The sequence below is a fragment of the Solea solea genome, chromosome 13, assembly GCF_958295425.1.
Source record: "Solea solea chromosome 13, fSolSol10.1, whole genome shotgun sequence".
Taxonomy (NCBI): domain Eukaryota; kingdom Metazoa; phylum Chordata; class Actinopteri; order Pleuronectiformes; family Soleidae; genus Solea; species Solea solea.
In genome coordinates, this window is record NC_081146.1 from 23954078 (window position 1) to 23966714 (window position 12637).

At 35.7% G+C, this 12637-nt stretch overlaps 1 protein-coding gene across 1 annotated transcript in view; it reads left to right on the forward strand.

The window, feature by feature from the left end:
* The window catches only part of ptpn23a (protein tyrosine phosphatase, non-receptor type 23, a), a 28206-nt gene extending 18314 nt beyond the window's left edge, over window positions 1-9892 (forward strand). Inside the window, exon 24 of the mRNA XM_058647551.1 lies at window positions 8399-9892. Within this exon, the coding sequence (XP_058503534.1) occupies window positions 8399-8989 (591 nt within the window). The 3' untranslated portion in view covers window positions 8990-9892. The remainder of the gene's footprint in view (window positions 1-8398) is intronic.
* The last annotated feature ends 2745 nt before the right edge of the window (window positions 9893-12637 follow it).

The following is a 12637-nucleotide window of genomic DNA, read 5'->3' on the forward strand; positions in this document are numbered from 1 at the left end:
TTATAATATTATTATATTATTTCGTCCAAAATCAGTCAAAAAAGTCATAGTATAGTATGTCTGAAATTTGACAAAAAAGTCATACTTTAGTATGTCGTCCAAAATGTGTCAAAAAAGACATACTTTAGTATGTCGTCCAAAATGTGGCAAAAAAGTCATACTAAAGTATGACTTTTGTCACATTTTGTCACATATGTCGTCCAAAAATTGACAAAAAAGTCATAGTATAGTATGTCGTCCAAAAATTGTCAAAAAAGTCATAGTATAGTATGTGGTCCAAAATCACTCACAAAAGTCATAGTATAGTATGTCGTCCAAAATGTGACAAAAAAGTCATAGTATAGTATGTCGTCCAAAATCACTCAAAAAAGTCATACTTTAGTATGTCGTCCAAAATCACTCAAAAAAGTCATACTTTAGTATGTCGTCCAAAATCAGTCAAAAAAGTCATACTTTAGTATGTCGTCCAAAATCAGTCAAAAAAGTCATAGTATAGTATGTCGTCCAAAATGAGACAAAAAAGTCATAGTATAGTATGTCGTCCAAAATGAGACAAAAAAGTCATAGTATAGTATGTCGTCCAAAATGAGAAATAAAAGTCATAGTATAGTATGTCGTCCAAAATGAGACAAAGAGTCATAGTATAGTATGTCGTCCAAAAATTTACGAAAAAGTCATAGTATAGTATGTCGTCCAAAAATTTACAAAAATGTCATAGTATAGTATGTCGTCCAAAAATTGACCAAAAAGTCATAGTATAGTATGTCGTCCATAATCACTCAAAAAAGTCATAGTATAGTATGTCGTCCAAAATGAGACAAAGAGTCATAGTATAGTATGTTGTCCAAAAATTGACGAAAAAGTCATAGTATAGTATGTCGTCCAAAAATTGACAAAAATGTCATAGTATAGTATGTCGTCCAAAAATTTACCAAAAAGTCATAGTATAGTATGTCGTCCATAATCACTCAAAAAAGTCATAGTATATTATGTCGTCCAAAATTTGACAAAACACTCATGCGTTAGTATGTTGTCCAAAATGTGTCAAAAAAGTCATACTTTAGTATGTCGTCCAAAATGAGACAAAAAAGTCTTAGTATAGTATGTCGTCCAAAATGAGACAAAAAAGTCATACTTTAGTATTTAGTCCAAAATCAGTCAAAAAAGTCATAGTATAGTATGTCTGAAATTTGACAAAAAGTCATAGTATAGTATGTCGTCCAAAAATTGACAAAAAAGTCATAGTACAGTATGTCGTCCAAAATCACTCAAAAAAGTCATAGTATAGTATGTTTTTGGACGACATACTATACAATGACTTTTTTGTCAATTTTTGGACGACATACTATACTATGACTTTTTCGTCAATTTTTGGACGACATACTATACAATGACTTTTTGAGTGATTTTGGACGACATACTATACTATGACTTTTTTGTCTCATTTTGGACGACATACTATACTATGACTTTTTTGTCTCATTTTGGACGACATACTATACTATGACTTTTTTGTCAATTTTTGGACGACATACTATACTATGACTTTTTTGTCTCATTTTGGACGACATACTATACTATGACTTTTTTGTCTCATTTTGAACGACATACTATACTATGACTTTTTTGTCTCATTTTAGACGACATACTATACTATGACTTTTTTGTCTCATTTTGGACGACATACTATACTATGACTTTTTTGTCTCATTTTGAACGACATACTATACTATGACTTTTTTGTCTCATTTTAGACGACATACTATACTATGACTTTTTTGTCTCATTTTGGACGACATACTATGCTATGACTTCTTTGTCTCATTTTGGACGACATACTATACAATGACTTTTTTGTCAATTTTTGGACGACATACTATACTATGACTTTTTCGTCAATTTTTGGACGACATACTATACTATGACTTTTTGAGTGATTTTGGACGACATACTATACTATGACTTTTTTGTCTCATTTTGGACGACATACTATACTATGACTTTTTTGTCTCATTTTGGACGACATACTATACTATGACTTTTTTGTCAATTTTTGGACGACATACTATACTATGACTTTTTTGTCTCATTTTGGACGACATACTATACTATGACTTTTTTGTCAATTTTTGGACGACATACTATACTATGACTTTTTTGTCTCATTTTGGACGACATACTATACTATGACTTTTTTGTCTCATTTTGAACGACATACTATACTATGACTTTTTTGTCTCATTTTAGACGACATACTATACTATGACTTTTTTGTCTCATTTTGGACGACATACTATACTATGACTTCTTTGTCTCATTTTGGACGACATACTATACTATGACTTTTTTGTCTCATTTTGGACGACATACTATACTATGACTTCTTTGTCTCATTTTGGACGACATACTATACTATGACTTTTTTGAGTGATTATGGACGACATACTATACTATGACTTTTTTGTCTCATTTTGAACAACATACTATACTATGACTTTTTTGTCTCATTTTGGACGACATACTATACTATGACTTTTTTGTCTCATTTTGGACGACATACTATACTATGACTTTTTGGTCTCATTTTGGACGACATACTATACTATGACTTTTTTGTCTCATTTTGGACAACATACTATACTATGACTTTTTTGTCTCATTTTGGACGACATACTATACTATGACTTTTTTGAGTGATTATGGACGACATACTATACTATGACTTTTTCGTCAATTTTTGGACGACATACTATACTATGACTTTTTCGTCAATTTTTGGACGACATACTATACTATGACTTTTTCGAGTGATTTTGGACGACATACTATACTATGACTTTTTTGTCTCATTTTGGACGACATACTATACTATGACTTTTTTGAGTGATTATGGACGACATACTATACTATGACTTTTTCGTCAATTTTTGGACGACATACTATACAATGACTTTTTGAGTGATTTTGGACGACATACTATACTATGACTTTTTTGTCTCATTTTGGACGACATACTATACTATGACTTTTTTGTCTCATTTTGAACGACATACTATACTATGACTTCTTTGTCTCATTTTGGACGACATACTATACTATGACTTCTTTGTCTCATTTTGTAAGACATACTATACTATGACTTTTTTGTCTCATTTTGGACGACATACTATACTATGACTTTTGTCGTCCAAAATGAGACAAAAAAGTCATAGTATAGTATGTCGTCCAAAATGAGACAAAAAAGTCATAGTATAGTATGTCGTCCAAAATGAGACAAAGTCATAGTATAGTATGTCGTCCAAAATGAGACAAAAAAGTCATAGTATAGTATGTCGTCCAAAATGAGACAAAAAAGTCATAGTATAGTATGTCGTCCAAAATCACTCAAAAAAGTCATAGTATAGTATGTCGTCCAAAATGAGACAAAAAAGTCATAGTATAGTATGTCGTCCAAAATGAGACAAAAAAGTCATAGTATAGTATGTCGTCCAAAAATTGACAAAAAGTCATCGTATAGTATGTTGTCCAAAATGAGACAAAAAAGTCATAGTATAGTATGTCGTCCAAAATTAGACAAAAAAGTCATAGTATAGTATGTCGTCCAAAATGAGACAAAAAAGTCATAGTATAGTATGTCGTCCAAAATGAGACAAAAAAGTCATAGTATAGTATGTCGTCCAAAATGAGACAAAAAAGTCATAGTATAGTATGTCGTCCAAAATCACTCAAAAAGTCATAGTATAGTATGTCGTCCAAAAATTGACGAAAAAGTCATAGTATAGTATGTCGTCCAAAATGAGACAAAAAAGTCATAGTATAGTATGTCGTCCAAAATCACTCGAAAAAGTCATAGTATAGTATGTCGTCTAAAATGAGACAAAAAAGTCATAGTATAGTATGTCGTCCAAAATCACTCAAAAAGTCATAGTATAGTATGTCGTCCAAAAATTGACGAAAAAGTCATAGTATAGTATGTCGTCCAAAAATTGACGAAAAAGTCATAGTATAGTATGTCGTCCATAATCACTCAAAAAAGTCATAGTATAGTATGTCGTCCAAAATGAGACAAAAAAGTCATAGTATAGTATGTTGTCCAAAATGAGACAAAAAAGTCATAGTATAGTATGTCGTCCAAAATGAGACAAAAAAGTCATAGTATAGTATGTCGTCCATAATCACTCAAAAAAGTCATAGTATAGTATGTTGTCCAAAATGAGACAAAAAAGTCATAGTATAGTATGTTGTCCAAAATGAGACAAAAAAGTCATAGTATAGTATGTCGTCCAAAATGAGACAACAAGTCATAGTATAGTATGTCGTCCAAAATGAGACAAAAAAGTCATAGTATAGTATGTCGTCCAAAATGAGACAAAAAAGTCATAGTATAGTATGTCGTCCATAATCACTCAAAAAAGTCATAGTATAGTATGTCGTCCAAAATGAGACAAAAAAGTCATAGTATAGTATGTCGTCCAAAATCACTCGAAAAAGTTATAGTATAGTATGTCGTCCAAAATGAGACAAAAAAGTCATAGTATAGTATGTCGTCCAAAATCACTCGAAAAAGTCATAGTATAGTATGTCGTCCAAAATGAGACAAAAAAGTCATAGTATAGTATGTCGTCCAAAATCACTCAAAAAGTCATAGTATAGTATGTCGTCCAAAAATTGACGAAAAAGTCATAGTATAGTATGTCGTCCAAAAATTGACGAAAAAGTCATAGTATAGTATGTCGTCCATAATCACTCAAAAAAGTCATAGTATAGTATGTCGTCCAAAATGAGACAAAAAAGTCATAGTATAGTATGTTGTCCAAAATGAGACAAAAAAGTCATAGTATAGTATGTCGTCCAAAATTAGACAAAAAAGTCATAGTATAGTATGTCGTCCAAAATGAGACAAAAAAGTCATAGTATAGTATGTCGTCCAAAATGAGACAAAAAAGTCATAGTATAGTATGTTGTTCAAAATGAGACAAAAAAGTCATAGTATAGTATGTCGTCCATAATCACTCAAAAAAGTCATAGTATAGTATGTCGTCCAAAATGAGACAAAAAAGTCATAGTATAGTATGTTGTCCAAAATGAGACAAAAAAGTCATAGTATAGTATGTCGTCCAAAACGAGACAAAAAAGTCATAGTATAGTATGTTGTCCAAAATGAGACAAAAAAGTCATAGTATAGTATGTCGTCCAAAATGAGACAAAAAAGTCATAGTATAGTATGTCGTCCAAAACGAGACAAAAAAGTCATAGTATAGTATGTTGTCCAAAATGAGACAAAAAAGTCATAGTATAGTATGTCGTCCAAAATGAGACAAAAAAGTCATAGTATAGTATGTTGTCCAAAATGAGACAAAAAAGTCATAGTATATAGTATGTCGTCCAAAAATTGACCAAAAAGGTCATAGTATAGTATGTTGTCCAAAATGAGACAAAAAAGTCATAGTATAGTATGTCGTCCAAAAATTGACGAAAAAGTCATAGTATAGTATGTCGTCCAAAATGAGACAAAAAAGTCATAGTATAGTATGTCGTCCAAAATCACTCGAAAAAGTCATAGTATAGTATGTCGTCCAAAATGAGACAAAAAAGTCATAGTATAGTATGTCGTCCAAAATCACTCAAAAAGTCATAGTATAGTATGTCGTCCAAAAATTGACGAAAAAGTCATAGTATAGTATGTCGTCCATAATCACTCAAAAAAGTCATAGTATAGTATGTCGTCCAAAATGAGACAAAAAAGTCATAGTATAGTATGTTGTCCAAAATGAGACAAAAAAGTCATAGTATAGTATGTCGTCCAAAATGAGACAAAAAAGTCATAGTATAGTATGTCGTCCAAAATGAGACAAAAAAGTCATAGTATAGTATGTCGTCCAAAATGAGACAAAAAAGTCATAGTATAGTATGTCGTCCAAAATGAGACAAAAAAGTCATAGTATAGTATGTCGTCCAAAATGAGACAAAAAAGTCATAGTATAGTATGTTGTTCAAAATGAGACAAAAAAGTCATAGTATAGTATGTCGTCCATAATCACTCAAAAAAGTCATAGTATAGTATGTCGTCCAAAATGAAACAAAAAAGTCATAGTATAGTATGTTGTCCAAAATGAGACAAAAAAGTCATAGTATAGTATGTCGTCCAAAACGAGACAAAAAAGTCATAGTATAGTATGTTGTCCAAAATGAGACAAAAAAGTCATAGTATAGTATGTCGTCCAAAATGAGACAAAAAAGTCATAGTATAGTATGTCGTCCAAAATGAGACAAAAAAGTCATAGTATATAGTATGTCGTCCAAAAATTGACAAAAAAGTCATAGTATAGTATGTTGCCCAAAATGAGACAAAAAAGTCATAGTATAGTATGTCGTCCAAAATGAGACAAAAAAGTCATAGTATAGTATGTCGTCCAAAATGAGACAAAAAAGTCATAGTATAGTATGTCGTCCAAAAATTGACGAAAAAGTCATAGTATAGTATGTCGTCCAAAATGAGACAAAAAAGTCATAGTATAGTATGTCGTCCAAAATCACTCGAAAACGTCATAGTATAGTATGTTGTCCAAAATGAGACAAAAAAGTCATAGTATAGTATGTCGTCCAAAATCACTCGAAAAAGTCATAGTATAGTATGTCGTCCAAAATGAGACAAAAAAGTCATAGTATAGTATGTCGTCCAAAATCACTCAAAAAGTCATAGTATAGTATGTCGTCCAAAAATTGACGAAAAAGTCATAGTATAGTATGTCGTCCAAAAATTGACGAAAAAGTCATAGTAGAGTATGTCGTCCATAATCACTCAAAAAAGTCATAGTATAGTATGTCGTCCAAAATGAGACAAAAAAGTCATAGTATAGTATGTCGTCCAAAATGAGACAAAAAAGTCATAGTATAGTATGTTGTCCAAAATGAGACAAAAAAGTCATAGTATAGTATGTCGTCCAAAATGAGACAAAAAAGTCATAGTATAGTATGTCGTCCAAAATGAGACAAAAAAGTCATAGTATAGTATGTCGTTCAAAATGAGACAAAAAAGTCATAGTATAGTATGTCGTCCAAAATCACTCAAAAAAAGTCATAGTACTGTATGTCGTCCAAAATCACTCAAAAAAGTCATAGTATAGTATGTCGTCCAAAATGAGACAAAAAAGTCATAGTATAGTATGTCGTCCAAAATGAGACAAAAAAGTCATAGTATAGTATGTCGTCCAAAATCACTCGAAAAAGTCATAGTATAGTATGTCGTCCAAAATGAGACAAAAAAGTCATAGTATAGTATGTCGTCCAAAATCACTCGAAAAAGTCATAGTATAGTATGTCGTCCAAAATGAGACAAAAAAGTCATAGTATAGTATGTCGTCCAAAAATTGACGAAAAAGTCATAGTATAGTATGTCGTCCAAAATCACTCAAAAAAGTCATAGTTTTGTATGTCGTCCAAAAATTTACGAAAAAGTCATAGTATAGTATGTCGTCCAAAAATTGACAAAAAAGTCATAGTATAGTATGTCGTCCAAAATGAGACAAAAAAGTCATAGTATAGTATGTCGTCCAAAATGAGACAAAAAAGTCATAGTATAGTATGTCGTCCAAAATGAGACAAAAAAGTCATAGTATAGTATGTCGTCCAAAATGAGACAAAAAAGTCATAGTATAGTATGTCGTCCAAAATGAGACAAAAAAGTCATAGTATAGTATGTCGTCCAAAAATTGACAAAAAAGTCATAGTATAGTATGTCGTCCAAAATGAGACAAAAAAGTCATAGTATAGTATGTCGTCCAAAATCACTCAAAAAAGTCATAGTATAGTATGTCGTCCAAAATCACTCAAAAAAGTCATAGTTTTGTATGTCGTCCAAAGATTTACGAAAAAGTCATAGTATAGTATGTCGTCCAAAAATTGACAAAAAAGTCATAGTATAGTATGTCGTCCAAAATGAGACAAAAAAGTCATAGTATAGTATGTCGTCCAAAATCACTCAAAAAGTCATAGTATAGTATGTCGTCCATAATCACTCAAAAAAGTCATAGTATAGCATGTCGTCCAAAATCACTCAAAAAAGTCATAGCATAGCATGTCGTCCAAAATGAGACAAAAAAGTCATAGTATAGCATGTCGTCCAAAATGAGACAAAAAAGTCATAGTAAAGTATGTCGTCCAAAAATTGATATATATATATATATATGCACAGTAAGAACAAAAATAACTCATGGTATAGGAAAGCATAGAAAAGTTAAAAACATTAACAAATGTATCCAAAAACAAACTTTATTGTCATCAAACATTTACACTTAAGGTATAGACAATTAAAAAGACATAGGCCCTGGCACATTTACTCACTTACACACACTAATCTGAACAGGTCTGTCTTGTCTTCTCTGAATCGTCTCTGCAGTCTTACTCCAGACAGGAGTCGCAGCAGGACATTGTCCTCGGTGCGGACATGCCCATCAGCTCCATCCAGGCCACCATCGCCAAGCTCAGCATCCGCCCGCCCAGCACCACAGACCCGGCCATGGAGGCCACGGGCGTCCTGGACGAGCAGCAGGAGCACGTCACCGCCATCTTACCTGACCTGGACACTCTGGGAGACATCCAGCTGTTCCAGGAGCCCAGTTCACCTGCAGACACCAGGCCCCCGTCCTCCTTCAGCCCGCCTCTGTCCTCCCCTCCACACTCCCCACCTCCACCCAACGGCCTGGACATCGCCGCCTGCCCTTCCTCTCCTCCACCCACGAACCACCAGTTGGTCCCAGAGGCCGCCCCCAGCGTTAGTCCGCCTCCAGCCTCGTCGTCTCTGCAGCTGCTCGCCTCACTGACGCCCGAGGCCTTCTCCATGGAGGGCGGAGGCCGGGGGAAGCAGCGGGTGACCAAGCAGAGCTTCCTGCAACCGGCGGAGGGTCAGGGCCTCCATGGGACAAGGGAGGAAGAGGGCGGCGACCCGCTAAGTAGCCTGGACCCTCTGTGGAGCCTCAACAAGCGCTGAGATATCTCTATCCACCACCAGGCGTCGCTAGAGGCCTGCAGCTGCTTCTTCTAATCCTACTTTTCCTTTTTAAAAGGTCCAGTGTGTAAGAACTCGTGAGACTGCAGAATGCAGCACACACTGAAGACTCCCTTTCCCCAAGCATGTCGGGGGAACTGTGGTGGCTGTTGCAGACCAGAAAGGATTTAAACGCTCTTTTACCACTCGTCTGCAGTGTCTTTTTTTAAAATTATTTTAATGCAGTCATACACTTAAAGTGAATTGTATTCCATTTCTGCCAACAAAGAGAATCAAAAACGTGACTATGTAATGCGGGGAGAATTCGTAACATTTATTGGATGGAATAAAAACGCTGAAGAACGACCAGTAGGGACGGTTACACTCTGGACCTTTTAAAATACAATCATGCTAAATCCTGAGAGTTTTGGAAACGTGTTAGTGATGATTAACCGCGATGTGCCTGGTGGCAGAGTGTCGGTGTCTGGTTTTGAGTTTGAGACCTGAAATGCACTCACATTCTCCTGCCGTCATGGCGACGGCAGCATCTTCTGGGACCAGATCACTATGCACTCGTCTGAACCCGATCATTCTTTGTTGCTTTTCTTTTCACTTATCTGTGACGAATGGAACCTGCTCTGCAAAACACACCACCACCACCAAAAAAAACTAAACACCCAGCATGCATTGCATCGACGCGTCATGTTTTGGGGCGGCTCCTCCGATCGCTGGAATAACGGACTTGTGGTGTCATGGCAACAGAGCAGCACATGAAGATTATGTTTTTTTTCCTCTTTTGTCTGTAACACTGTAAATAAATAAAATTAAATTAGACTCTTCCTTACAAGCCATGTCACTAATCATCCATTATTGTAAAAAAAACTAATAAATCCAGTAGACAAAGTGCATCGTATCAAAGCCTCTTTATTTGAAAATTAGTACAAAGTCTTACCATGTTTTTTTTTGTATTATTAGTGCCTGCAGCTGCAAGGCATTCTAGTGAGAACCCTAGGGTTCTCACTAGAATGCCTTGCGCTGCAAGCATCTCTTGTTATCCTGCGCGTTTATTCTGCTTGATATTATTCTCGCGCCCCCAAAAGTTTGGCACGCTACTCCTCCTGCATCTTTGAGAAACCCCCAACACAAGTTATATCAAAATGTGCGCCTTGACCGGGAATGGTGTGCTATGACTTTTCTAAGATTTTCATATAACCATTGGGATAATATTTACAAAAAACTGAACAAAAATTAACATTGAAGTGGATGGGAGACCGGAAAAAACCAAGCCCGCTTTGGAGCATCACAGTGTCGTCATACTTTAACGTAGAAACGTGGTTGGAAGTTTAAACGGGTCACAAGACTTGGGACTTTTCTGACCTAAGTCGACATTTTGATACATGTTACGGTTTTTGAACTATCGCAGTTTAAGTTTTGTACTTTTTTTCAAAGCTTTCTGATTTTATAATGGGTGTGTGTGTGGTCGTTAGGTGTGAGCTAGAGTGACACACTCTAGCAAGATCCAGCAAAATAATCAGAAAAACTTCTAAACAAACTCTTCTCCTGCCCACAATTTCCAACCTACAGAGACAATTTTTACATCAAAATGTTGCCATGGTTGTCGTCTAACCCTGTGTGTGTTTTTCATGTTCATATGACTTGTAGTTTTTCTTAAAATCACCTCAAAGCACAGAGAACTCTGGTCACAGTCTCAATTCACTCCCATGTTAAAATGTCTGCTTTGGAGTTGTGGAAAATCAAGATGAGGGTGATTTTAAAACTGTGATTTCTCTGTCAATTCACGCCCGTTTGTCACAAATTTTGAGATGGGAGCTGCTGAAAGCCTCCTGGCGCTCACAAACCAAAAATTTTATCTCTATCATCAACCGTTCTTGAGATATGACAACTTTAAAACATGCTGTTTTCTCTGTGAGAATGGGAAACAGAGGGGATTGTGAATCTCTCTCTCTCCCTCTCTCCTGTCACTCCAGCAGTTTGCCCCGCCCCCTCCTCTGCCGGCCCTGATTACACACACCTGCTGACAATTAAGCCATGTGGACTATAAAAACTCCCTGTTCCCCTGTTTCAGTGCCAGTGTGTTTTCGTCCATGCCTGATCACCATAGCGCCTCGTCACAGCCCCAGAATCCTCAAGTTTTTGATCCTCTTGGTGAGCGATGCTTTATTTTGTAAGTTTTCTTATCATAGCCTGTTAGCTGATACCTTAGTTAAGATTTATAGCTTTTGTTTTCCTCCTTGGGAGAGATTTTTTCTTTGTTAATTTTCACAGCCTTTTAGGAACTCCAATCACTAGGCTTGTGACTTACCTTTTATTAGTTAGATCCAATCATTTAGATTGCGTTTTGTTTTTTATCTCATTCTTAGTTGGTTAAGGATCGACAATCATTAGGATTGTGCTTTTGAGTTAGCTTTTGTTTTGAAGTGTTTAGAGCCGTGTTTTCCTCCGTTTGGAGAGTTTTCTGTTTAAGTTTTACATGATAACCTTAGTCCGAGTATGTTTCCTCTTCGGAGTGATTTTTTTGTTCCGCGTTTATAGTTCCACAACGTTTCTCTTGTAGAGCGTTGCGCTCGCAATTTGTTATAGGTTTTCATAGCCACGCTTTTGTTTTTCCTCAGTAAAGAGGACCTGCCTTGAGAATTGTTTACGAGTGCCAATAAAGACAATTAAAAGGCCTCTGCGTCTGAGTCCTCTCTGATCCGTCTTGTTATCTCCTCTAACTTGGTGTTTTTAAAGGGTGAGTCCACCAAAATACCACTCTGTCTAAATGCTTTTAAAGGTTCAATCCACATTTTTAGATTTTATAACGCAGGTGTTCGGAAGGGGGAGGGGGCATCAGGGAGTGGGAGGGGTTTATGAGTTATTCTCTTTCAAAGGGTGATTCCGCCAAAATACCACTCAATCCTTTACCAGCACAAGTCCTGCACGCGAAGACACATGCCGCAAGAACTGCAGGCACACTCGAAATTTCGGCACGGAATTGCGGAAATCTAGTTTGTGTTACAAAATAGTAAATAAGTTACCTCCACGACTGCTACAGCCTGTGTAGATTGAAACACAGGCTTCGCCACAACGTGTGAGAAGTGACACTGAAGTATGATTTCACCACGTTGGCTCGCAATTGAGTTAAATATTTGCATTCTGCCTTTAAATTTTCCACCGTGTTGAGGCGGCGGCAGCAAAAAAAATGTCATAGCGTAGGAAAGTTCGGTTTGCCGCACGGGATCAACCAGAAACATTCATTTTGAAGCTTTTTGCTACACAAACCCCTCCCCCACATTTAAAGGAACAGTACAACATTTTGGAAAGCGCTTTCTGGCAGAGAGTTAGGCCCGGTTTACAGTGGATATGTGTATGTAAACTGTAAGTTTCTGATCTGTCCTTCTGTCACCTCATATTTATGACCTACACAGGCTTCTCCTGCCTCCATGGACACTAAAACTACTGTGAAAGCTGTCAATTTTATGTAATCACACTGGAAGAATGTCATTAACAAGGTCTTCGTCGATAGTCAAATATCGCAACACTTTTCATTGACTTTTGAGACAACAGAAAAAAATTTTTTTTTGACTGAAACACTTTTTCTTGATTATTTTACATAAAAAAATAAATTGCCATTTCAGTCCACTAGATGGT